This window comes from Brachionichthys hirsutus, chromosome 11, assembly GCF_040956055.1.
Source record: "Brachionichthys hirsutus isolate HB-005 chromosome 11, CSIRO-AGI_Bhir_v1, whole genome shotgun sequence".
NCBI lineage: Eukaryota > Metazoa > Chordata > Actinopteri > Lophiiformes > Brachionichthyidae > Brachionichthys > Brachionichthys hirsutus.
This window is the reverse complement of record NC_090907.1, coordinates 10,258,176-10,281,233: the sequence shown is the minus strand read 5'-3', so window position 1 is coordinate 10,281,233 and position 23,058 is coordinate 10,258,176. Positions and strand designations below refer to the sequence as shown.

The 23,058-nt window shown below is 44.9% G+C and overlaps 1 protein-coding gene across 1 annotated transcript in view; it reads right to left on the bottom strand.

Moving 5' to 3' along the window:
• Nucleotides 1–340: 340 nt before the first annotated feature.
• The window catches only part of myo18ab (myosin XVIIIA b), a 55,302-nt gene continuing 32,584 nt past the window's right edge, over nucleotides 341–23,058 (bottom strand). Inside the window, exons 25-43 of the mRNA XM_068745483.1 lie at nucleotides 22,849–22,960; nucleotides 21,966–22,093; nucleotides 20,414–20,568; nucleotides 19,182–19,305; nucleotides 17,972–18,079; nucleotides 17,662–17,754; nucleotides 17,042–17,152; nucleotides 16,363–16,467; nucleotides 15,703–15,849; nucleotides 15,289–15,402; nucleotides 12,969–13,085; nucleotides 11,949–12,032; nucleotides 11,180–11,317; nucleotides 10,377–10,562; nucleotides 10,052–10,191; nucleotides 9,106–9,150; nucleotides 6,012–6,134; nucleotides 2,975–4,024; nucleotides 341–716 (exon numbers count right to left, since the gene is read on the bottom strand). Coding sequence (XP_068601584.1) covers nucleotides 341–716; nucleotides 2,975–4,024; nucleotides 6,012–6,134; nucleotides 9,106–9,150; nucleotides 10,052–10,191; nucleotides 10,377–10,562; nucleotides 11,180–11,317; nucleotides 11,949–12,032; nucleotides 12,969–13,085; nucleotides 15,289–15,402; nucleotides 15,703–15,849; nucleotides 16,363–16,467; nucleotides 17,042–17,152; nucleotides 17,662–17,754; nucleotides 17,972–18,079; nucleotides 19,182–19,305; nucleotides 20,414–20,568; nucleotides 21,966–22,093; nucleotides 22,849–22,960 — 3,456 coding nt within the window. The remainder of the gene's footprint in view (nucleotides 717–2,974; nucleotides 4,025–6,011; nucleotides 6,135–9,105; nucleotides 9,151–10,051; nucleotides 10,192–10,376; nucleotides 10,563–11,179; nucleotides 11,318–11,948; nucleotides 12,033–12,968; nucleotides 13,086–15,288; nucleotides 15,403–15,702; nucleotides 15,850–16,362; nucleotides 16,468–17,041; nucleotides 17,153–17,661; nucleotides 17,755–17,971; nucleotides 18,080–19,181; nucleotides 19,306–20,413; nucleotides 20,569–21,965; nucleotides 22,094–22,848; nucleotides 22,961–23,058) is intronic.

The following is a 23,058-nucleotide window of genomic DNA, read 5'->3' as shown; positions in this document are numbered from 1 at the left end:
CAGAAGGTTCCATTAAGACCTTATTTCCCAAAATTTGGAAATAATGGTTCAGGCTTTAAGGGTTTAAAGGGTATTACCCTCTAAAGTAATAGGTAATATATACATAGTAATAGTAATAATAAACAAGTAATAAGGTAGGAAAAGTAAAATGTTAGCATGCCAACAATTCCACATCACAGACATAAGCAGCAAATTCAATTCTAAATTGTGATAATCAAATCCTTCTCACAGCATGGAGATCGTGCAATGTGCTCATCTGTAACAGAACATTTAGTGATTATTTCAGACCAAACCGTGCTTCAAGCCTAAGTTCATATCTGGCAACCACCTACTACCTGCCTCAGTCACTGTCTGGCCGATACAGGTACTTCATCATAAGGCTGTCCACCTTCTTCTTCCTCTTCTTCTTGTCCTTTTTGCTAATGTGCTGGTTCTCACTCTGTGGTCGGGCTTCTTCTTTTTCAGGACTGGACAAATTTTGAGCCGGGGCCCTCTTAACGCTGCTTGAGCTTCGGAAGGAAGTGGTGGAGGCGCCAGAACTCGATTCTGAGCTTGATTCTGATTCAGAATCAGAGGATGAAGAACTTGAGGAAGATGATGACGACTCAACCCTCTTTTTGGACTTTTTCTTGGACTTCTTCAAGCTCCTCTTGGAGCTGCACCTGCGGCGATGGTCATCTCCTGACCCATCAGACTCCGAGCTGTGACTCCTTTTTAGGCCCGAGCGCCTATACTAGGCGTAAGGGGCTATTGCTTTTGCAACGCAGAAGACGACAAGTTGACGAGCGCAGCTCGTCAACCCTCGACAAAGTTGACGAGCGCAGCTCGTCAACCCTCGGCATCCAACACACTCACGCACACACACACCGACACTCAACAGCACACACACACACACACCGACACTCAACAACACACACGCACACACACAGACATCGACAAACACAGTTGACGAGCGCAGCGAGTCAACTGTGTTTGTAACTGTCTTCCGATGGTTGACGAGCGCAGCGAGTCAACCATCGGGCGACCAACACACCCACGCCCACACCCACGACACTCAACAGCACACACACACACACCGACACTAAACAACACAAATGCACACACACAGAGATCCACAAACACGAGTTGACGAGCGCAGCGAGTCAACTCGTGTTTGTAACTGTCTTCCGATGGTTGACGAGCGCAGCGAGTCAACCATCGGGCGACCAACACACCCACGCCCACACCCACGACACTCAACAGCACACACACACACACATCGACACTAAACAACACAGACACACGGACAGACACACACACACACAAACACGAGTTGACGAGCGAAGCTCGTCAACTCGTGTTTGTGTGCCCCCACAGACGCGTAGCCCTCGTCGAGACCATTCCGAAAATGTATTTTGTGTAGAAATCGCACACTCAGAAAAAAAGTTATATTGTTTTTGCAAAAATTCTTTATTCTTCTTTATTCTTTATTCTTTATTCTTTATTAGGCCCGAGCGCCTATTCTAGGCGTAAGGGGCTATTGCTTTTGCAACGCAGAAGACAAGTTGACGAGCGCAGCTCGTCAACCCTCGGCATCCAACTTTGCCATGCTGTTGAGGACGACCAACACACTCACGCACACACACACCGACACTCAACAGCACACACACACACCCCGACACTAAACAACACAAATGCACACACACAGAGATCCACAAACACGAGTTGACGAGCGCAGCGAGTCAACTCGTGTTTGTAACTGTCTTCCGATGGTTGACGAGCGCAGCGAGTCAACCATCGGGCGACCAACACACCCACGCCCACACCCACGACACTCAACAGCACACACACACACACCCCGACACTAAACAACACAGACACTCAGACACACAGACACACACACAAACACGAGTTGACGAGCGAAGCTCGTCAACTCGTGTTTGTGTGCCCCCACAGACGCGTAGCCCTCGTCGAGACCATTCCGAAAATGTATTTTGTGTAGAAATCGCACACTCAGAAAAAAAGTTATATTGTTTTTGCAAAAATTCTTTATTCTTCTTTTTCTTTTTCTTTTTCTTTGTTCTGCTGTTTAAATGGCAATTTGACCCCCTGAACATGCTCGAAAACTCACCAAACTTTGAACCAAGCTCAGAACCGGCGAAAAATTAATTATTTTATGTGTTTTAAAATTGGGCATGAAAAAGTGGCGCGCTAGCGCCACCTACAAAAATCACAATGCATTGTGCCTATGGGGGGTCCGACGCCAACTTTGTCGGACAGCCACGAAATTCGGTACACACATGCGTCAAGTCAGGGCAAAAAAAAAAAAGTATTATGGCCACGCCCCCAGACACACAGGAAGGCGGCCATATTGGATATAATTTTAAAAACTGCTGAGTCAGCGTTTGCACACACACACAATCCAATCCAAACCAAATTTTAAACACTGATTGACCCTTCCTACCTGGACACTTTAAAAGGGAAACTTTGACAATCAGCCTTACAGCGCCCCCTAGAGAACGATAACAAAAATTGAATGGAAATTAAAAAAATACTTTGCCAGAAATGATTGAAACTTACCAGAAAAGTCCCTCATGTGGTCCCGATCAAAAAACACAATCGTAACCATGTTGTTGTTTTTACGGTGTTGCCGTGGCGATGGCAACCCCTCCTATGGGGAGGGGTCCGACGCCAACTTTGTCGGACAGCCACGAAATTCGGTACAGACATGCGTCATGTCAGGGCAAAAAAAAAATGTATTGTGGCCACGCCCCCAGACACACAGGAAGGCGGCCATATTGGATTGAAACTTAAAAACTCCTGACGGCAGATGGCCATATAATCCAAATAACGATTTGACTAAACTGTGAGCTACTAATGCAGCTAAAATCTAAACACTTGCGAAGCACTCAGGACAAAAGCGGCGTGCGTCGGCGGGTCAGCTCAACGGCCTGTCGGCCGGCGAGGGCCTACAACGCCGCTTGCGGCTTTAATCTTCTTCTTGCTTTTGCTGCGATGGCGACTGCTGCAGCTGCTGCCACTGCGGGTTGGTCTCAGGCAGTCGAAAGAAGATGCAGAGCGTCTAAGGCTGCTGGGAGGGCAAGTACCATCTAGGTTACTGACATGTTTACTGTGGTCTTCTTCATTTTCTCCTTCACCATCAGAGTCTTCCAAGCTCCTGCGCTTGAATTTGATGGGCTTGAAGCTCAGCACCTCATTGATGGCTTCCTCTAGGTCAGGGTCGAGGTAGTTGCGATGACTGACGGGTTTAATATCCAAATGACTAATAGGGTCATTGTCACTAGCTGATGACCTGGCTTGTGGTGGTGGCATGGACACACTGCGTCCAGAGGCTGAGTGAGGACTGAACCCTGACCTCTCCGCGAAGGCCACACTTCGCCTGTCATCAAGATCAAGGTTAAACTCACTCAGTCTGCAGCTGCGTGCCAGTGACATATGGGAATCAGCTTGGCTGACGCCTCCAGGACTGCGTCCCCCAGACCGTCGGCTAAAGCAAGGGCTACTTGGACTGCTGCTATACTGTGAGCGGCCACCTCTGCCCTCATTCAAGCGTGAGATACGAAGACCTGAACTAATGGTAGACTTGGGATCATTCTCAGGACTTGACCCACGTCTGGAAGCCCAACTTGGTGCGCCAAATGAAATCACCGACTCGTTCTCGATGCCACCCCAGCGTCTGTCCATGCCTGTCCTGGCTCGGCTGTTGGCCTCAGAGTAGGCCATGGACATGACTGATTCTCTGTCATTCCCCATGTGGGACTGGGTCCTGGAGATCACGGAGTAGGTGTCATCCTTAACATCCGAGGTCTTCGGTTTAGCCTTATGAAGGGATCGAGCTTCTTCCGAGTTAGCATTCTCCTTGAGGGCGGTAAAGAGGGTATCTTCTTTGCCACAGACGGAGTCAAGGTTAGATCGTTTTCTGTAGCTGAGGGAACTCATCACTGACACTGGCCTGCTCGACTCTGCCTCTTTATTTACCTCTTTCCATTCCTTACTTTCTTTTTCATCTACATTTAAAGCAAATCTAGAGAGAGACAACAGCAGAAAAGAAAAAGGAATGAAGACAGTGGCAGAGAAACATCAGAGGTGAGATTTTGGATTGAGTGAAGGTGAAGTAGTAAATATTATATCAAACTAAAGGAATTTAAAAAGTGAATCTGAAGGGAAACAGAATAGCAGAAATTAAGCAATGAATGAAAAAACTCGAGTTTAATCATTTTCCCTGCATTTGAGATGCAGAAAACGTTGTCCATGCTTTTGTGACTTCCAGACTGGATTACTGCAATTCCTTACTGTCTGGCTGCCCCAAAAGCTCTATTAAAGATCTTCAGATAATCCAGAATGCATCAGCTCGTGTTTTGATGGGAACCAGACGCCAGAACACTGTTCTGGCGTCTCTGCATTGGCTTCCTGTTAGAGCACCAATTGAATATAAGATCTTTCTACTCATTTTTAAAGCTCTCAACAGCAAGCCCCCTCCTTACCTTACAGAGATGATTATCCCATATTTCCCCACTAGAACCCTGCGGTCCCAAAATGCTGGCCTGCTCTTGGTTCCAAAAATATCCAAAAGCAGACGGGGGGGCGGAGCTTTCAGTTATCGAGCTCCTTTATTGTGGAATCAGCTCCCTGTTTCGGTTCATGAGACAGACACCATCTCTATGTTCAAGAGTAGACTAAAGACTTTCCTTTTTAACAAAGCTTATAGTTAATCAATACAATAATCAATATGCTGTCACAGGCCAGCACTGGTGGCGTAACCTCCTGACACACTGAGCTCCTCCCTCTCTATCTCTGTCAGTAATCCCTCTCTCTTCCCCGTAGTCTTGTGCTCTCTCTCCCTCTGTTTGTCCCTCTTTCTGTCTCTGTCTGCAGGTCCTTCTGTCCGTGGTGCTGCAGAACCTGGACATGTGGCCCATATCACTAGCATTAGCATTTATAGGCTTATATAGCAGCTCTTTAGTTAGTATCTTATTCCTCTATGTTATGTTATGTTTTTGTCTGTACCTGCTCTCTGTCTCTCTAATCACTCTCTATCCATCTCCTTGTTTTTGACTCTCCTCCTACCTGTCCTTGTCTCTGTCTTTCTATCGTTGCGTCACTCTCGCTCCTTCTCAACCCAGCCTGTCCAGACAGATTGCCGTCCACCACAAGTTTTAGGTTCTGTCCAAGGTTTCTGCCTGTTAAAGGAAAGTTTTTCTCTGCTTCCGTTTCCAAAGTTCTTCCTCTTGTGGCTCAAGTTGGGTTCTGTCTTTCCCAGCTAATCCTGTAAAGTGCCTTGAGATGACTTTCTGTTGTGATCTGGTGCTATAGAAATAACATTGAATTGAATTGTTAAGCCAGACACTAGCTTTATTCCATTGCCCATAAAGATAGAGTAATATAGCTCGATAGAAGGCCCGAGTAATGTAAAGACAAAGGCAGCAAATAAGACAACTGGTCTGTTGTCATTCGGCTCCATTTCAGGTTTGTGCATGATTTATACCAGTTGTGTTAACTGGAAACATGGTTTCATGGGACAGACGTGCTGTGCCTCGTACATCGGGTCTGCATGACCACGGCACTAGATTCAGTAAATATCTAAAGAGGACAATGCTCTCGGTATCAAAGGTTAGAGTCAATACACCTGCACTAATATTCCCCTCACACGTTTCCCGGAATGTGAAAATAATGCCAATGTATTTGCTGATATGCCAAAAACTACTGCTGCAGTGGGAAGAATTGTGTATCCGAGTGAACTGGCCAGCGGACAACTATGGGGACACACGTTAAGCTAAATCTTCTGGGGAGGGGACAGATCTTGGGTAATCAAAGCCGTCAGACGGTCATTCATCTCAGCGAGCGGCTTGTGTGAACGATAGCAGCTGGTCATGAGTCATGTTGACAAATCTACCGTGCAGCTGGTTATCAGTATCAGCAAAGTCTCCTGCTCTACTTTACATAGTTAGATCACGTAGCAGTCAAATGTTTGGTTAGACTGCTTCAGCAACAGCTGCAGCATTTCTACTGACCTGGAGCTCTTAAGACTGCCTTCATCAGAGAGGGTCTTTCCTGAACCTTTGCTTTTGGACAACCAGGACTTCACCCCATCCACACGATCTTCCACCTCAGAGTCCATGTCTGAATCCCCTTGACTGGTGAGGAATCCGATGAGGAAAATGAGCCAGAGGAAGCAAAGAAGAGGTTATGCCATGTAAGAAGTAGTCTGATGCAGCCATCCATTCAGAATAGAGAAAAGAAGCAGAGTGTTAGTGCAAACTGTTCTCAGAGCAGGCAGGGACATGTCGTCAATCCTCTGAGGAAGCACAGAAAGAGCAACAGGCCTGCAAGCATTGCAGCATTTATTCTGGATGGCAGCACGTGCAGTCGACCTAAAGAGCCCCTGGAAGCACCAAATCATTCCTGGGAGGGATTTCAGAGACAGAAACATTGCAAATGATTTCCTGTTGTTACTCCTTCAGAGCTTCACTGGCACCATGACACAAACTAAAACCATCGATCAAGTGTAAATTATGGGCAGCTCCTTTTTCTGTCGATGGCAAGCTGGCTTTTCTTTTTCTTAGTTAGAGCCATCACTGTAATCCTGGAACAAACTTTTTCCTTTAAGGGACGCATAACTTTTCCCTTCTCTGATGGGGGGCCGGTTTGTAACAGAAAAAGTGTGACAATCGCAAGGGTGCCTAAACGTAAAAAAAAATATTGTTTTCCAGAAAGCTACACAGAAGCAAAGAACCCTTTCCGGGTTCTTCACATAAAAAAGCCCATGAAAAGTAGTTTCCACGGCGGACCAAGTGGACTGTTGCATTTAGAATCTGTTGAAAGGTCTGCTTTCACACTGTGGTTCCTAACGTGAGGCAAACTATCTGAGCGGCATCGCGTGGTTGAAAGGGGCGTTCTTTGATTGGACAAAGTTGGGGGACCCCTGCTGTAACACAAGATTTCACAGATTGAATGTCCTGTTGAGATTAAATAAATTAATATTAGCAATACAGGTTCTAGCCTCTGCCTGCATATACCAGAAGATAAGATCAGCCTTCACTAGATTTCATGTGAGAATGTTCACTTTCATTGTGTTTTCATCAACAAGTGATCAACAACAGTAAAGATGCAAGAGCCCAGAATATGTACAAACATAACAAGAATTTTCTTTGGCTCTCATGTAGTAATTTTCATTGTCAGGCCTGCTCTCAGTCAATGCTCTGCATCTGGTTCGAGACACCAGCACCAACGGCGTCAGAAAGAAAACCAGAAACGCCCAGCATCACCGATAATTGCAATCATTTGGAGCAAGCTACACGAGCTCCTTGGATTGGAAGGGAGATATTAAATACCGGCCATGGTGGCGCAGGTGGCTGAGCGGACCGGCCTATGATCAAGAGGTTGACGGTTCGATTCCTGGCACATGTACACACTGTTGTTGTGTCCTTGGGCAAGACACTTCTCCCACTTTGCCTATGTGAATGTTGGTGGTCGTCAGGAGGGCCGATGGTGCAAATTGGCAGCCTCACTTCTGTCAGTCTGCCCCAGGGCAGCTGTATCTACCCCAGGGCAGTGTGGCTACAACAGTAGCTTCACCAGCACAAAGTATGGAGTGAATGAATAATGCACCATGTAAAGTGTCTTTGGGTGCCTTAAAAAGCGGTAAATAAAACCAATACATTATTAAATGAAAACTTGCCCAGTAAAATCAAAATGTATGATGTAGTATAATCTAGTGCTAACGGAATACAATAACCTTGTATAGAAATACTGGGAGAGCGTTCACAAAGAGGAGGGAGGACGGAAGAAAGGACAGGGATGGCTGACTCTAAAGCTATAATTAGCTTGGTAGAACATGTTTTCATCATTAGACAATCTGCTGTGACGACCAAGCAGCCACATGGCTTCTACACTGTCGACACAAAGGGGGAAGATGCTGTAGTTTTACTGAGTTAATGTAAACATTCTATTGCATGAATCATTTAGTGACACACCTACAGCACAGAGGGAGTGTTCTAAGGTCTGTGCACACAGCACAGCGTTGCAACATTTATCTGAGCAATTCACAAATGGTGTCAACCACAATCTATGTTGTTGACCAACATTTAATTAGTGAAGCATTACCAAAGGGTTGGGGGGGGGGGGCAAACAAACACAGCACTCGGGAGACATTAATGGTCTGAGGCACTTTGTTGTAAATCTCTGTGCCTCACGTTACACTCCGTACATTCATCATGAGCTCCTGTGGATGGCCCCGCTCCACTCTGCTGAGCTCCTCTGTGTCCCTCGATCTCACAGATGTCACTGTTTATCCCTTAGATTTATGAAACTACTGACCCAGTGGAGTCCCGGAGGCATTATCGCATCTTGGCAGATGCATCCATTCCAAGAAACATCCACACCGTCACATAAAAAAGTACCACTGCTATCTGTAGGTTCAAATCCAGCCTAAAGAGGCAGCAGCTGGAAGCGTGCTCGTATCCCGGGACGCTGCTATGTCCGGTTATTACTGTACTAAGAGGGTCAGGGGACAGGAGGGTGGCTTGTTGTTCACACAAAACCCAGCACGGCTCAACATGAGGCGCTCAGACCAAGGCAAGCTGGCCAACGCGGCATTAGAGGAGAGGAAGAGGATGGCCTCGAGGGGGATGACACTTGTTCCTCTCAGCTCCGAGCCACACTGAGGAGGGGGTCATGCGGCATGCTGAGGAGGAGACCGTCAGTGGCATCTCAACATGTGAGGGCGTGCAATGAACAGTAAAGTGGTGTTACAAAGGGATCCCAGCACTGTAAAATGATGCACGATCCCTCAGCCTTCACACTTCAGAGGAAGACCTCCATTACATTCACGGTATTTCTGCACACGTCTCTGAGTCTGAAGACCTGACGGCAAGACATGTCTTAAAATGTACGGATTCAGGAAGGAGGCAGAAAAAGGCTGCTTTTTAAGTTCCTCTTTAGAATGTATTCCCTTTTTCTCTCCACTGTGACAGTCAGAGAGGATGAACTGGACCAAACTGAACCCAGAGAACCGTTCTGGCTATTTGTTCTGTTATCTTAACACAACGTGTAGACTGTGGAATGTTGCATCATTTCCAGTGGCGAGGAAAAAAACCCATTGCTCACGTTCTGTTCTGTCTTTTCTGATACTTTGTCACCATATCTTGCAAACTATGATGTCGGGGCGGAGCAACAGACAATAATAACAACAAAAGAAAAACAGGAAATGAGAATCAAATTAAAACATGACATGTGAATGGGTCTCATAGAATGCTGTGATAACACAAAGTACTTCTGGGAAAGTTGTTTGAATCACATGCATCATGTTTTTAGAAGCATAAGCACAATTACAACGTACACAAATGGCATCAGGGTGCTACGTAGCTTAGCAGAACTGACCTCTCAATGTCTGACCAGTTGTCTGATGCTCAGAAACACTTTAAAGCTCTTTGAATGAGAAGCTGGATCCTTTCATCACAGCAGCATTCTGTGTCCTCGCCAGCCGTTTGGAACAGCATCATGGTTTTTACAGGCCCAGCCAAGCTCAGTGTGAACGTAAGACCCCAGTACCTGACTAAAGGCATACAGCTCGTATATATTACACCCCAGCCTTTGCGGCTGGGTTGTAATGGGCCGAGGGCTGAGGGCCGAGGGCCTGCTCGATGAAGATCTGCATCATTCTACAGGAGCAACACTTTTATCAAATTACGAGTTACAAAAACGCTGAAAATATTTTATAGTTTATTTTCAAGCAAACCGAGTAAACTAACGTTAAAATCTTGGACACTGGGATGAAGTCGATCCTCGATCGGCTGGACCTGAACGTGGCCGACACAACATGCACTGCATTCCAGGATCCACACTTTGGATACTAGCTAATGCAATATCCTGAACTATAATATCGTCCTCGGTGGGCTTTTCTCTGAAGAGCACAGACTCTCATAATCGTCAGCGTCAGTAAAATGGCTTCATCTTGTTCTCATGTTGACGCCTGTTAACCTAAATACACATACTCAGGTCTCACTATTAAGGACTTTGAGACAATCCAAAGCTGGAAGTTCATCTCACGTACCTGTTGATGAGGTCTTCATTGTCATCGCTCTCCATCTCATCCTCAATTGCTGCCTGGAGGTCACCGATCCTCTTGAAGGCCAGCTTGAGGTCTGCCTGAAGGCTCTGATTAGCAGCTTCTAAGCTCTCAATGTCCATTTCCTGTCGAGGAGAAACACGTCAGCTCATCGGGACCAAAAGGAGGACGATGCAGTGTCTGCAGTACTGCTTAGTCCGAGAGTACTGCTTAGTCCGAGAGTACTGCTTAGTCCGAGAGTACTGCTTAGTCTGAGAGTACTGCTTAGTCTGAGTACTGCGTATTTAGTGTCGACACCGCACATCCTCACCAGCTCGTGTTTCTTGCGATTTGCCTCGGATTCCTTTTTCGCCAGTTCACCCATCTCCTCTTTGTGGTCACGGATCTGTCGCTGCAGACGCTTGTTCTGCTCCTTCTCTCGATTCTCACTGCTGCTACGCTGGTCGCGTTCCTCCGTCAGCTTCTCCAGGGACTCCTTAAGACGAGCTACGAGGCTCTGCAAGTGGCGCACAGGACGGCGACTATACGATTGTATCTCGGACAGTTACACAGCAAATACATCTGACAAGGCTGTAAAGAATTTCTCTGATCAGAATTCTAATATGGATCTGCTTCATACTCGCTTGACTTTGTAGGGATCCGTATAATACAAATCATTATCTGGAAATATATATCTGTTTGAAAAGATGAGTCGTAGGCAGCTCCTTGAGTTCGGGCTCAGACGTTTGGGGTCACCCAGGTATTTTCCATCCCTTCTCTCAGCAGCTAAGCTGTGTTCAGCTGTGCTAACATGAGGTTTTCTACTCATCATTATCCTTCTGACGCAACGAGCAAACACGCGGTACCATCAGAACCCTGCAGTGATGCTGCTGGAGATGGACCTCTAGACACCGACTGGGCTGCTGCACCAAGAACCAAACATCTGCAGCTGGAATAGTCGTTTACTACGTTAGCAATGTAGAGCATGTATTTCTGAGTAGTTTAAAGTTAGCATTGAAAACAAGTGGTCAGTCAGACATGCATAGTACAGTCGTCCCGTAGCCCTGCTGTCAAACCGATGCCACTAACAGGCCTCCCACCACCAGCAGCAGCGCTTCAGTCTTCAGCTCTCACCTCCAGACGTTTGACTTGGGTCTTCTCAAACTCCATCTTCGACTCGAACTCACGGATCTTGGCCTCCTGCCTGCTAACAAGTGATTTTTCGACCATGGACTGCTCCTGGAATTCCAACTGGCTCTGGAAGGCTTGCATCTAAGACACACAAACATTTTTATGCCACAATACGTATGCCAGATATTAGCTGGAATAAAATTACCTTGGAAAGAGAAATGTGGGAAAGAGATGCCAATAGACAGGCCCATACAAGGACTAAAAAGAGAAATAATCTGAAACGGTTATTCCCACCATGCAAGTGCTATCAGCAAAAAAAGGAAGTACAGTAAAACCTCGACATACGAACGCTTTGACATTCAGCGTTCCGAGATATGAGCCCACTTGCAAGCAATATTTTGCATTGAGATGCGAGCATAAAACTGAGAGCTTCCAGATGCTGGTGCTACGAGTCCTCTTATTGCTCACGGAAATTTCATACAAGTGTCTGGGAACTGCGTTAACTTGTGGAGAAAGGGTAGAATATGGGACTTTTAAGTGTGATCCAAAGAAGAAGTCATAGCTTACAGGTAAAAACAACAGGCTTCAACAGGCTTTTGTGCACAGTGAACTAATCACATTTTAACACACTATTTAACAAATTCTGCTTTCCAGGAACTTGAAGATCATTTAATAATCATTCTGTAAAGCGTTGATTCCGGTTCTCAGTCTCCTCTTTGGGTCTCTCCCTGCGACATCTGTGATACGTTGAGAGAAGACAAGGAGGATCTACCTTCTCCTGAACGTCCTGCTTCTCCTTGAGGGCTTCTTCCAGCTGCGCTTGGAGGTCACTGATCTGAGCCAGGTTCTGGGCAGACTGACAGCAGAGACAAAAGACAGACATCAGTCAGCAGCATGATTCTACTCGATGCTATCAAGCCAACTCTGAGAACCAAAGAGTAAGATGGAGAAAATCAGGCTGATCAAGGTGACATTACCGAGACAGGTAAATGCACCTTACATTTTCCGCCTGGGGAAAACATCCAACAAACAATGAAAGTCTGAGACAGGCGTCCCACTGGGACATTAGATGGATTCGTTTGGAGCTGGTGGAAGAACATCCATCCTTTAATTTATGAAGGAACGGAAGGAAGGATGGAGGCTTTTGCTGCATCATTTCCACACGCTGCCCAGCTGGATACACAGCGGCATCAAGGCCCGAGGGTGGGGGGTGCCATCGAGACCCAAGGGTGGAGGGGCGCCATCGAGACCCAAGGGTGGAGGGGCGCCATCGAGACCCAAGGGTGGGGGGGCGCCATCAAGACCCAAGGGTGGAGGGGCGCCACCAAGACCCAAGGGTGGGGGGGGCCCCATCAAGACCCAAGGTTGGGGGGTGCCAAACACTACAGCGTCTCCAAAATGACAAAGTCGGAAGGAATGGATTCATTTTCAAAGTAAGATTGATCCATGGATTTTAACATTTAATAAGATTTATTGGGTATATTTTTGCTATTGATACTTGACAGTCACTCTCATCCATCTGTGATATGATGGCGGACTCAGCCAAATGTGTCAAAGCAATCATGAACTGTAACCTGGGAATGTTCAAATGAAGTTACCGGTAGTCGTTGATTAGGGATGTTCAGATCCAATCCCTAACGTTGATTGGTAACCATGGTGATACAGGAAAATGAAGGGTGTGACCAGCCTTTTGAAAACGTCTCATAAGTGAATTATTCCCGTAGCTTCATGTAAAACCCAATGATTGATAAAGTTTCAAGGCGACAGCTGCGTAATGACACTCCTGACAGACCTGGGCCACGGCAGCCTTGTGCTTCTTCATCAGCTCGTTGAGGTCCTCCTGGTCCTCCTCCAGCCTCGACTGCAGATCGTTCTTCTCTCTCTGAATACGACTGAGCTGCTCCTCCAGCTGACGGGCCCAAACCAAATCCAACAGAACAGGTTTAAAGCGACAAACACAGGCACTGCGCTTCAACGTTTGTTTCGTTTTAACTCAAATGTTTTTGTTAGTATATTTTACAAATACGACACTAATCGCATTCGTTCATACTGGTAAATGAACTACGGTATTCATATAGCACCTATACATTCATTCCATGCGAGGCGCCGCCTGCTGCTTGGGAGTGGGAATTGATCTTGGTGGAACTTTTAGTTGAATATCGAACAGAGAATTAGTTGTGATCGGTAAAAAGGCAGCGGCATGTCCTCGGACATTTGTGTGGCTGAGTTCCTTTCAAACAGCTCAATCATTAGCTGTGAATGTTACTCTGGTCTGGATTAGTTAAACCATAAACTGAACAGGAACAATCTAAAAGGCATTATGCACCTTCAGAAGTATTCTGATCTTTATATACACACGACCGTTCAGACGTTTGGGGTCACTTAGAATGTCCTTGTTTTGAAAGAAAAGCACTGTTTTTTTCAATGCTAACTTTAAACTACCGGTACTCAGAAATACATGCTCTACATTGCTAACGTAGTAAATGACTATTCCAGCTGCAGATGTTTGGTTCTTGGTGCAACATCTGCATCGGTGTCGAGAGGTCCATCTCCAGCAGCATCACTGCAGGGTTCTGATGGTACCACGTGTTTGCTCGTTGCGTCAGAAGGATAATGATGAGTAGAAAACTCTGCAGTCATGTTAGCACAGCTGAACACAGTTTAGCTGCTGAGAGAAGCGATGGAAAAGACCTGGGTGACCCTAAACATTTAAACGGTCGTGTATATATATATATATATATATATATTATTTTTGAAGATGCAAAATTATGATTCACTGTATGATTTACTTTCGGTACTTAAGTATTGTCTTCTGTTTAAAAAAGTGTAAAAAAATCTGAATCTTAAATTAAGCTCTTCGTCCACCCCTGATTGTATGAGGTGTGAGAGGTATTTATTCTGTTTTTATTAATGCCGCCCAAGGCTGAGACGTAACAAGGTGCATTTCAGTGAGTAAAGATATTCGTGTGGAATCTGGGGCAAATTCATTTACATATTACACCTCCCTTTTTTTTTTAGATCTACTATTGGCCTCGTTGAAAGATGACGGGTTTGAAAGGAGCTCCATTTCTGCCAAGTAGGGAAACTGAGATGGAGCTTTGAAATCACGCAGCAGCCACGAGCACCACATTTAACAATAAGCTGTCAGCCCCATTTGCCGCTTTGCTTTATGTCCCGGCCGCTTTTTTCTTTTCAGATGTTGGAAAATAAAGCTGTCCAAAACATGCGAGACAATTTTCTCAAAATACTGCAATTATGGTGAGAGAACTTCAGGAGAGCAAAAAACGCCAGAGTAGCTACAAGAAACGTTATTTGCATGACTTCATCTTTGTTAAATTGCGGTGTGATGTGGTCCGACTCCATCCTGTATTTACGCAATAACAACGTCTGTCATCATCCTTCCAAACCTCTGACTTTCCCAGCAGGCTGAATGCGTGCTGCAGAGGTCATCTTCAAGGAAACCATTTGAACACAAACTACTCATCGCTGCAGGCTTCCTTCCTTTTCCACCTTCTGTTGACCCACAACACTTACAAAACAAGTTGCATTTGCTGTCTTAGGCCTATATTATTCAAAACGTCAACCATGCCAGAGAACAGAGGCCCAAACACTCAATAAGACGTGTGGGGATGCGGTTCTGCTTTGTTCCGTAGGGGTTGAATTGAGCAATTGGCACCCAGTGAATGTCTCATTGCTTCTTAACAGGGTTCCTGGTATGGGACCTTGGCTCTCTACATTCTCGACAGATGTAAAGATGAGTTGGATGGATGTCCCATTCATTTACTCCGAATGGGACCATGGCTACTACAATACAGTATATAGACAGAATGATGGGCACTGATAAATGTGTGTTTTACAGGGAAACCCTAACGCTCACCCAAAGAACTGGAGAATGTTAGAAGACGGGGATGAGCTGTGAGAGAACAGCTGTGCCCTCTAAGCCCTGATTTCTGGCTGAAGGCTATGATTTGACACAGGGCTGCACGATATGGCCTAAAACCAATATCGTGATATTTTTATGCTTTATCGTGACACATGCGTTGAAGCATAAAATGACTGGAGTATAATGACTTTTTATAGACTAAGAGACGGATGGACAGCGCTGGACTTACCGCTTGCTTGGTTTTTGAGATGTCCTCCATCTGAACATGTAAATCTTCAATCTCCACCTCCATAGACTTACGAGCTTTAACAGCAACTGCAGAGGTAAACTCGGACTCCTCCAGCTGGAACGGACACAAACAAGAAGAAGGATGTAACTTTGCAATCAACTCTGAACTTCCTTTTCAACTGGAAGTGGCTTTGTCTCTCGTCGACATCTCGCCCGACCACCTGAGCCTCTGGGCGTGTCATGTAGACCCAGTCAGTCGGTTATCTGCTCGCGTAAACGTCACACTCGAGCCATCGTGGCGCGAGTGACACATCTCTAGCCTGGATTTTAGCATCGGTCCAACCGCTAAGATTCGTACTCGGCCTTTGCAGCTGAAGCGGTGCGTCTACATGCAGTGGCGCCAACATGGCTGTACCTGGTTCTTGAGCTGGGCGATCTCCCTTTTGCTGGGTGCATTGTTCTTTATGTGGTCCAACATGATCTGGGCATCAGCCAGCAGAGCCTTGGTTCGCTTCAAGTCTTTCCTCAAACGCTTCTCAGTGTCTATGTCACCACTTCGTACCTGAGAAACAGCTGCAATCAGCATCGACGACTCCTTTGACAGGTCAGGGAGTAACTATTGACACCCAATCCGAAATGAACCATATACACGGTATCAAATCCAAATATACAATGTAGTATTTTATCTTCTATTCAGAACACTTTATTAATCCCAAAGGGAAATTCCTGCACGTGCGCACTGATGTCAAAGGATGTGAATTACTCTGATTTTAGAAAATTAATTTGAACGATTTCTCTGGATTTCCTCCTCTGAGGTGGCGTCAGCATCATTTCCAACATGAGTAACAAGTTCATATAATTCATGTTGTCACAGACACTCATTTTATATGAATCTGTTATCTGTGCATCAGAAAACATTTTAGATTCCATGGTTGTTCAAAGGTGAGTGCCTTTATGCTGTAGCATGGCCACATATCACATGCTGCGAAGGGAGAGCCCACTACCTTTACACAAGATGTGCCTCCCACTCTGCTAATGTAAAAGTGTGCACGTGTGTGTGCATGTGTGCGTTTACCAGGTCATGTGCTGACAGAAGCTTAGACTCCAGCTCTCTCTTCTCCTTCAGCACCTTCTGCTTCTCATCGTATTCTTCTTCAACCTGGACTTCCATTTGCTTCAGCTACACACACACACACACACCCACGCACACACACACACACACACGCACACACACACACACACACACATACACACACAAACACAAACACACGCACAGGTTTCATTTGTTCTATGTTAAAGTTATTTGAAAAGACAACACATCTTAATCCGAGACACACACCTAAGACAGGTTCAAAGCTGCTCTGTCCAGCTGTAGGTGCAGAAACGCTAAGCACGATTCGGTAGTACTAGCACGGCAGAAACTAAACGCCCCCCCCCCCCCTTTCACAAGTCTTCGGTGGGTCCAGTCCTTCGACGCGGACTCGGCCTCTTGTGAGCCATGAAGGCAGGAATATTACAATAGAATCAGGAGCTCGGAGCTGCTTTAATGCAAGTGGCTCCGTTTATACAGCATTTCAGTTACTGCAGCATAACTTCAGGTTTTAACCAAAGGGAATCCCTTGTGTCTGTTTGTTTACCGTTCCTTCCTCTCTATTCTATTATTCATTACATCAACATCTGAAAACAAAGCCAAGCCATTTCAAACTGAAGGTGGTATCAAAATAAGTCCATTTGTGTGAAATGAAGCTCCTTACCTTCTTGCTACAGGCCTGCCTGATGTCTTCCACCTCGTCGTCTTTACTATCGATCTCTTTGGAATGGCTGTGACGCAGACGTTCCATCTCCATCTCGAGACGCAGTTTAGCCTGGCAGAAATACACACATTGTAAACTTCAATCATTGCTCAAGTTGTGTTTTTGAATTCTCTCCAAGTTTCTCACAGATATTTGGTGTACTGTATATTGCTACCATCTTTGCTGCTGATCCTCTGAACTGTCGACCCGATTCCACAACTCCTCATTGGTTGACACCAAAACAAATTCATCCGTTTCTGATCGCGTCAACAATCAATGTTTTACAAAGCAATGAGAAACTAAACCTCACCAATTTGAGGTTTTCCTCAATCAAGAGAAAAAGAGGAGAATGCTTTTATTTTTTCATTGTAATGGTTACTTCATGTCTCTTATTTGCTTTATGGAAAGTTTTGATTTTCAGGGGAAGAATCTTGCATTATTAAGGTTAATGGAAAAATACAAAAGGTATGCATTATTTAATATCTCCCAGTCCCTGGCTGCTGCCCTATTCAACGAGGACATGCAGCTTGAACAACTATAACCGTGCTGAACGTTTTATACACACGGTGTGATGTCTGTACCTGCTCCAACATCTGGATCGTGCCGGCCTGCTCATCTAGCTCCTCCTCCTGGTCCTTAACCTTTGCCTCCATGTCACGAAGCTGCTTTTTCACCTGAACAACAGATAGGGCATGAAGACAGTACAAAATATGAATAGTTGTCATAAAGTCCATCGTCCCTTTCGTGGTACTGATCGTTTGCTTTTCTACCGTGCGATGGTACGTAAAAGAGACCGGATGCCTTGACGTGCTGTGTTGCTAGCAACACTTCTGCATTACAGCAAAGGTCCAGCAATAAATATATGGAACAATGATGAACAATTTAAAAGACCTTGGCAAGTGATGCCTCATCCTTGGATTCCTGTGAGTTGAGGTCCTGCAGCTCAGCCTCCAGCTGGTCGAGCTTCAGGTTGGCTGCACAAACTTCCAGGTCTTTGTCCTGCGCGACAAACAGTTCCAGTCAGAACAGAGGGGTGGAGGATGGTCAGGAAATTAGAGCGCAAACCTGAGACAAACAGCATATATGCGTGGATGACGGATGAGCAGTCGGCCTGCTCAGCAAGTACCGGCGAGGTTTACGTGAAAAGAACTCAGGAACTAAAAGCCTAAAAGCTGTCTAGACATGGACATGGACAGCTCAGCCCTACAGACACCAGTTTACATAAAACATACATCTTTAAGTTAAATCATCAGGTCTGGATGCAGATCCAAGATTTTTCAACTCTATATTTGTGAATTTCTTGATAAAGTGCAGGTGACGTCAAAAAACAACAACATATTTAGTCAACAAATATTCATGAGTCTGTCTGATTGATCGTGGATGTGGGCATTTATTCCAGCAGACTGAAATTAAATCTAGAGTACAATGTTCTTACAACTCGGTAATTATTTATGTTCACATTTATAGAATTATAAACAAATGGATAGTTATTTTTTCACTTCTACTACTACTGTACTTTCTTCTTGTCCCGTGAGGGGTTGCCACAACGCATCCACCTTCATCCTCATCATCATGTCCACCAACTCTCGAGCTTTTCCCGTCATCGTTCCAACATTCAAAGTCCCTACTCTCTGTCCTAAACTCTTCCATTCCCTCTTCTCTCGTTGCTGTTGCGCTCGTCTTCCTCCTCTTCATCGTCTGTCCGCGACCCACAGTAATCCTTGTCAGCAGCGTCCCGTGGGTTAACGACGCTGCTGGGGGTCGTTGTTAATCCGGGCCTCGACCGATCCGCTATGACTTTCTGATTTACGGATTTCTTTCCTGATGCAACTCTCTGCATTTATCCGGGCTTGGGATCGGCACAAGGGAGAAACTGGCAATGCTACGTTAGCTCCTGCTAACCGCACTACCCGTAGTACCATGAGGCTGCATTCTGAATTATTTTTTCACTTCTACTGAGTGGATTAAATAAATCCAGGATTACCTGGGGTCATGATTGCTCGCTCTCTCTCTCTCTCACACACACACACACACACACACACACACACGATTTGACAATTCCACAGTGTTGGGACAAAGCCTGGCGCATACAGATACAAACCTCCAGCTGCTGTCGGAGGCTGAAAGCATCGCCGCTTAGCATGTCTTTCTCTCGGGCGAGTTTCTCCCTCAGGCTTCGCTCTCTCTGCACCTCCTCCTGGACAGCACTCAGCTCACTGTCAAACCTTCAAACAAATGGACCGATTAATAGTTTCAAACCACTTAAATGAAACACTATTAATACTCCGATTACAGTTTAGGTGCAAAGTTTGTAAAAGAAAAACATTCCATCTCCAAAAGAAGTAGAACATTAATGCATGCTGGATTTTTAGTCTCCCCTATTCAGTTTGTCCATATGTCTTTCAAGAATTGCCATCTGAAGCTGTACGGTCCAAAACTGCTATACAAGGTCATATCTCTTCTATATTAGCATCTGTGCTAATATAGAAGAGATAGTGAACACGCCTCCGCTGTCCTAGAGTCCACGATGCTCTTTGTACACTGTTCTTGAGCTAATCCGAAGATGACAGGACGTTTGGAGGGCTGCAGCTAGAAGGTTGAGAATCTCCTCAACATCCACTGTGATTTTACACGACTGACTTGCTGTTGAATCTGATAGCTTCCATTTTGTTCTAGTGCTACTAAGTTGATTGTGGAATATTTAGTGGTGAGGACATTTCAGGGCTGGACTTATTGCACAAGACCAGAACAGACTCAGGGACCGTTTTTTCCCCGAGAGCCATCAGCGCTCTGAACAAAAAGCAACATGTGCTCTAAATAATATAATGACTCACCATGTGCAAGTTGTGATGTGAAGGTAGACAATGTGTTACAAACTAAGTGCAATACTGCCGCCTCCCTGACCTAATGTTCAGTTACTCAATGCAAAGAACTGGACTTTCTATCTGTATTTTACTGTCTATCACTTTCAATTGGTGTTGTTTTTCTGCTGCTATTTGTTTTTTATATTGCACCAAAGCACCAAACGGAGCAGCGCTCCGAATCTCGTTGTAGATCCACTATGCAATGACAATGAAGGCTTTCTCTTCTATTCTATTATTGCATCACGCTGCTATTCCGGAGTTTGTGAGAACGACCCAGTTTGTTAAAGTAGTCTTCATGCCTCGGTGCTTGATTTTATACACCTGTGGATAGCTGAGCCAATACCTTTAGCAATATAGTGTATGATCGATATTCTAGCAACACCATTAGAATATCCACATTGTATGGTCAGATTAAGGGTATATATAATTACGTGAAGTTAAATGCTAAAGCGTGACTGTGCCCACTAACCTCCTCTGCTTCTTCTCCAGGTCGTGGTTGCGGGTCTGCTGGCCTTCGAGGTGAAGTTTGGTGTCCTGCAGTTCAGCTGTCAGTCTCTGGGATTTCTTCTTCAGTTGTTGGAGGTTTCGCTGGGACTCCTCATTATCAGCCTGCAGGTCACTGATCTGCATGCATAAAGCAAATCAGAATTTAAACATCAAAGCCTGCCCATAAAAGTGACGTGTGACAACCTGAAAGCAAGCAAGGCTGAAACACAGTCAAACATGACACTCCCATTCGTCAAAACATGAGTCAACAAAGTAACTACCCTACAGAGGAACAATTTACCAGCAGCAATATAGATGGAACATTTTCTATTCTACACTTTAACAGGAGAACTCTCGGTGCAAATAACTCAAAAATCCACAAATGCTTGAAACGGTGCAATAAAAAGTTCTCAATCGTAGCAGTAGAGACATGGCTCAATAAAGAGCAGCCCTCAACGGTCCAGATCAAAGGGTTAAACAAAAGAGGTGGTGTCTGACTTTATATTGAGTCAAAAACACGTTATTTACAATAGAAAATATTATGGAATGTGTCTCAGTGGAAATTAACGTTGAGAAATTCAAAAATATAATTGTAAGCTGTGTGTGCAGACCCCCGGGAACAAATACCGATATATTCAAGGCCTGTTTGGGTTCGTACCCTCAACCACACTAGTAGGAGTACTGCAACTACTGCTGCACGTATCGATCGTATATTCACAAATAATAACTGGAGGCCATCTGCCTATATTTATATCCGTCACCTTAGAAACCAAAATACACAAAAGCAGGGAGACAAAAATGAATCTAATTAGACCAATAACAGACAGAGCCATTGAGCATCTCAGAAAGGAGCTGGTAAATCAGGACTGGAGACACGTGTCCACTGACGATTTAGACAAGTCTGAGGAAACATCCGTCTCCATAGTATCCACACGCTTGGGCTGCATGTTGCGTTCGAGGCTGGAGACCGGACGCGTGTCATTCTCGAAGCATCTATCCAACCTTTCCTGAGTTAGATGCACATTATTTGTCGTAACACCATCAAATTCTGCTCTACTATTTTCGCCACACCTGCAGGCGGGAGAAGGGAGGAGAAGGCTAAGAGAAAAGAGGAATTAACTTCAGAACCTCTTGTTATGTTGGGATATTTAAATCATCAGTGTTGAGTTGCAAGTCATTGTGCGTAAATGGCACAGACGATGGAGACACTTATCAATGCTGCTGTTAGGTAACCCTAACTCTATGTCCCACATTAAATTAAATAAGCAGTACTACGCAGTTGTACCAGGTGGAAGGGAATTAGAGATGACACTGTTGCGTTTGATCCACCGAACACACCTTAGAATAATTAAGGGATACATTTAACCCCTCCCAGGGTTGAATATTTAGTCTGACTTTCAATACATAAAATCAGAATCAATGAATTTTACATTACTGTAAAGAGAGACGATCTGCATGTTCGTCATGTATCAAGATGGAGCACAAGGATTAAATAATACTTTCCTGAAAAAGTGTGTATGCGTGAATTTACTCACCCTCCGATCCAGCTGTCGCTTATTCTGCTGCTCCACCTCGAGTTGGTCATCAAACTCCTGCTGCAGTTTCTTCTTGGTGAATTCTATCTCCCTGATAGCTCGTTCGTACTTTAGCCTCCACTCTCCTCCTGTCACAAAAGCACATAGCACTTAATGCATATCTTTCATATACATATATTATCTGATGTGTATTATATATATATATATATATATGGAAAGAAGAAGTAAAGTTGTTACGATTTAAGCAGCATAAATGGAGACACTTCAAACCAGTTCTACAATCACAAAGTCTGCATAAAGACATCTCAGAGTCTTCCTCCAGGGTGCCTGGAAAGCAATTCTTCCTCTGTGTACTTCGAAGTGAACCACTAACAATGTACTTCTTCACATTTGAATTCACTTGGCTTTGGAATAAATGTCGATTGGACACTATGCCTGCAGTTCCTGCACCTCCACCCAGGAGGGAACTACTGTTATCGATGTCCAAGAGGGGCTGCGTGCAGCCAGATCATTCTGGGAACAAAAACAAGACTAATGCCAAGTATGTGTTCAGACTGATAAACATGTTGTTGGTTCATTAAGGTTTTGCAACAGATTATTTAGCAAATTAACAAAGTGTTGAAATTATGTTAATATAACGTTAATATATATATATTGACCACATTCTCATCCCCAGTTTCTTTGTCTGGAATATAATCAGCACTCAAAAAATGATAATCCAATACAACAGTCCCGTCCTATATAATTTAGATTTTCACACTCACTGCCCAACATTGTGTAATTAGCAAATGTACTTGCATCCCTTTGCGTGCCCCAGGGTATCTTGGTTTTGTGGCACGTGGCATTATGTTGAGGCATGTCGGAGTGAAGCAGCGTGACTAACCTGAATCGTCGTCATCCATCTCTCCATTGAATTCCGAAGCCCTGAGAAGTCGAGCCTCCATCACCTCCATCTCCATAGACTCCATCTGTTTCTTCACGCCCTCAAAATTGACCTGGTGGATGACAGAAGAAGCAAAGCCTGTCTCTATATAATTTGACATGAGTACTATGGGTTTTCTGCAGCCCAAATACACATGTGGACAAAATTGTT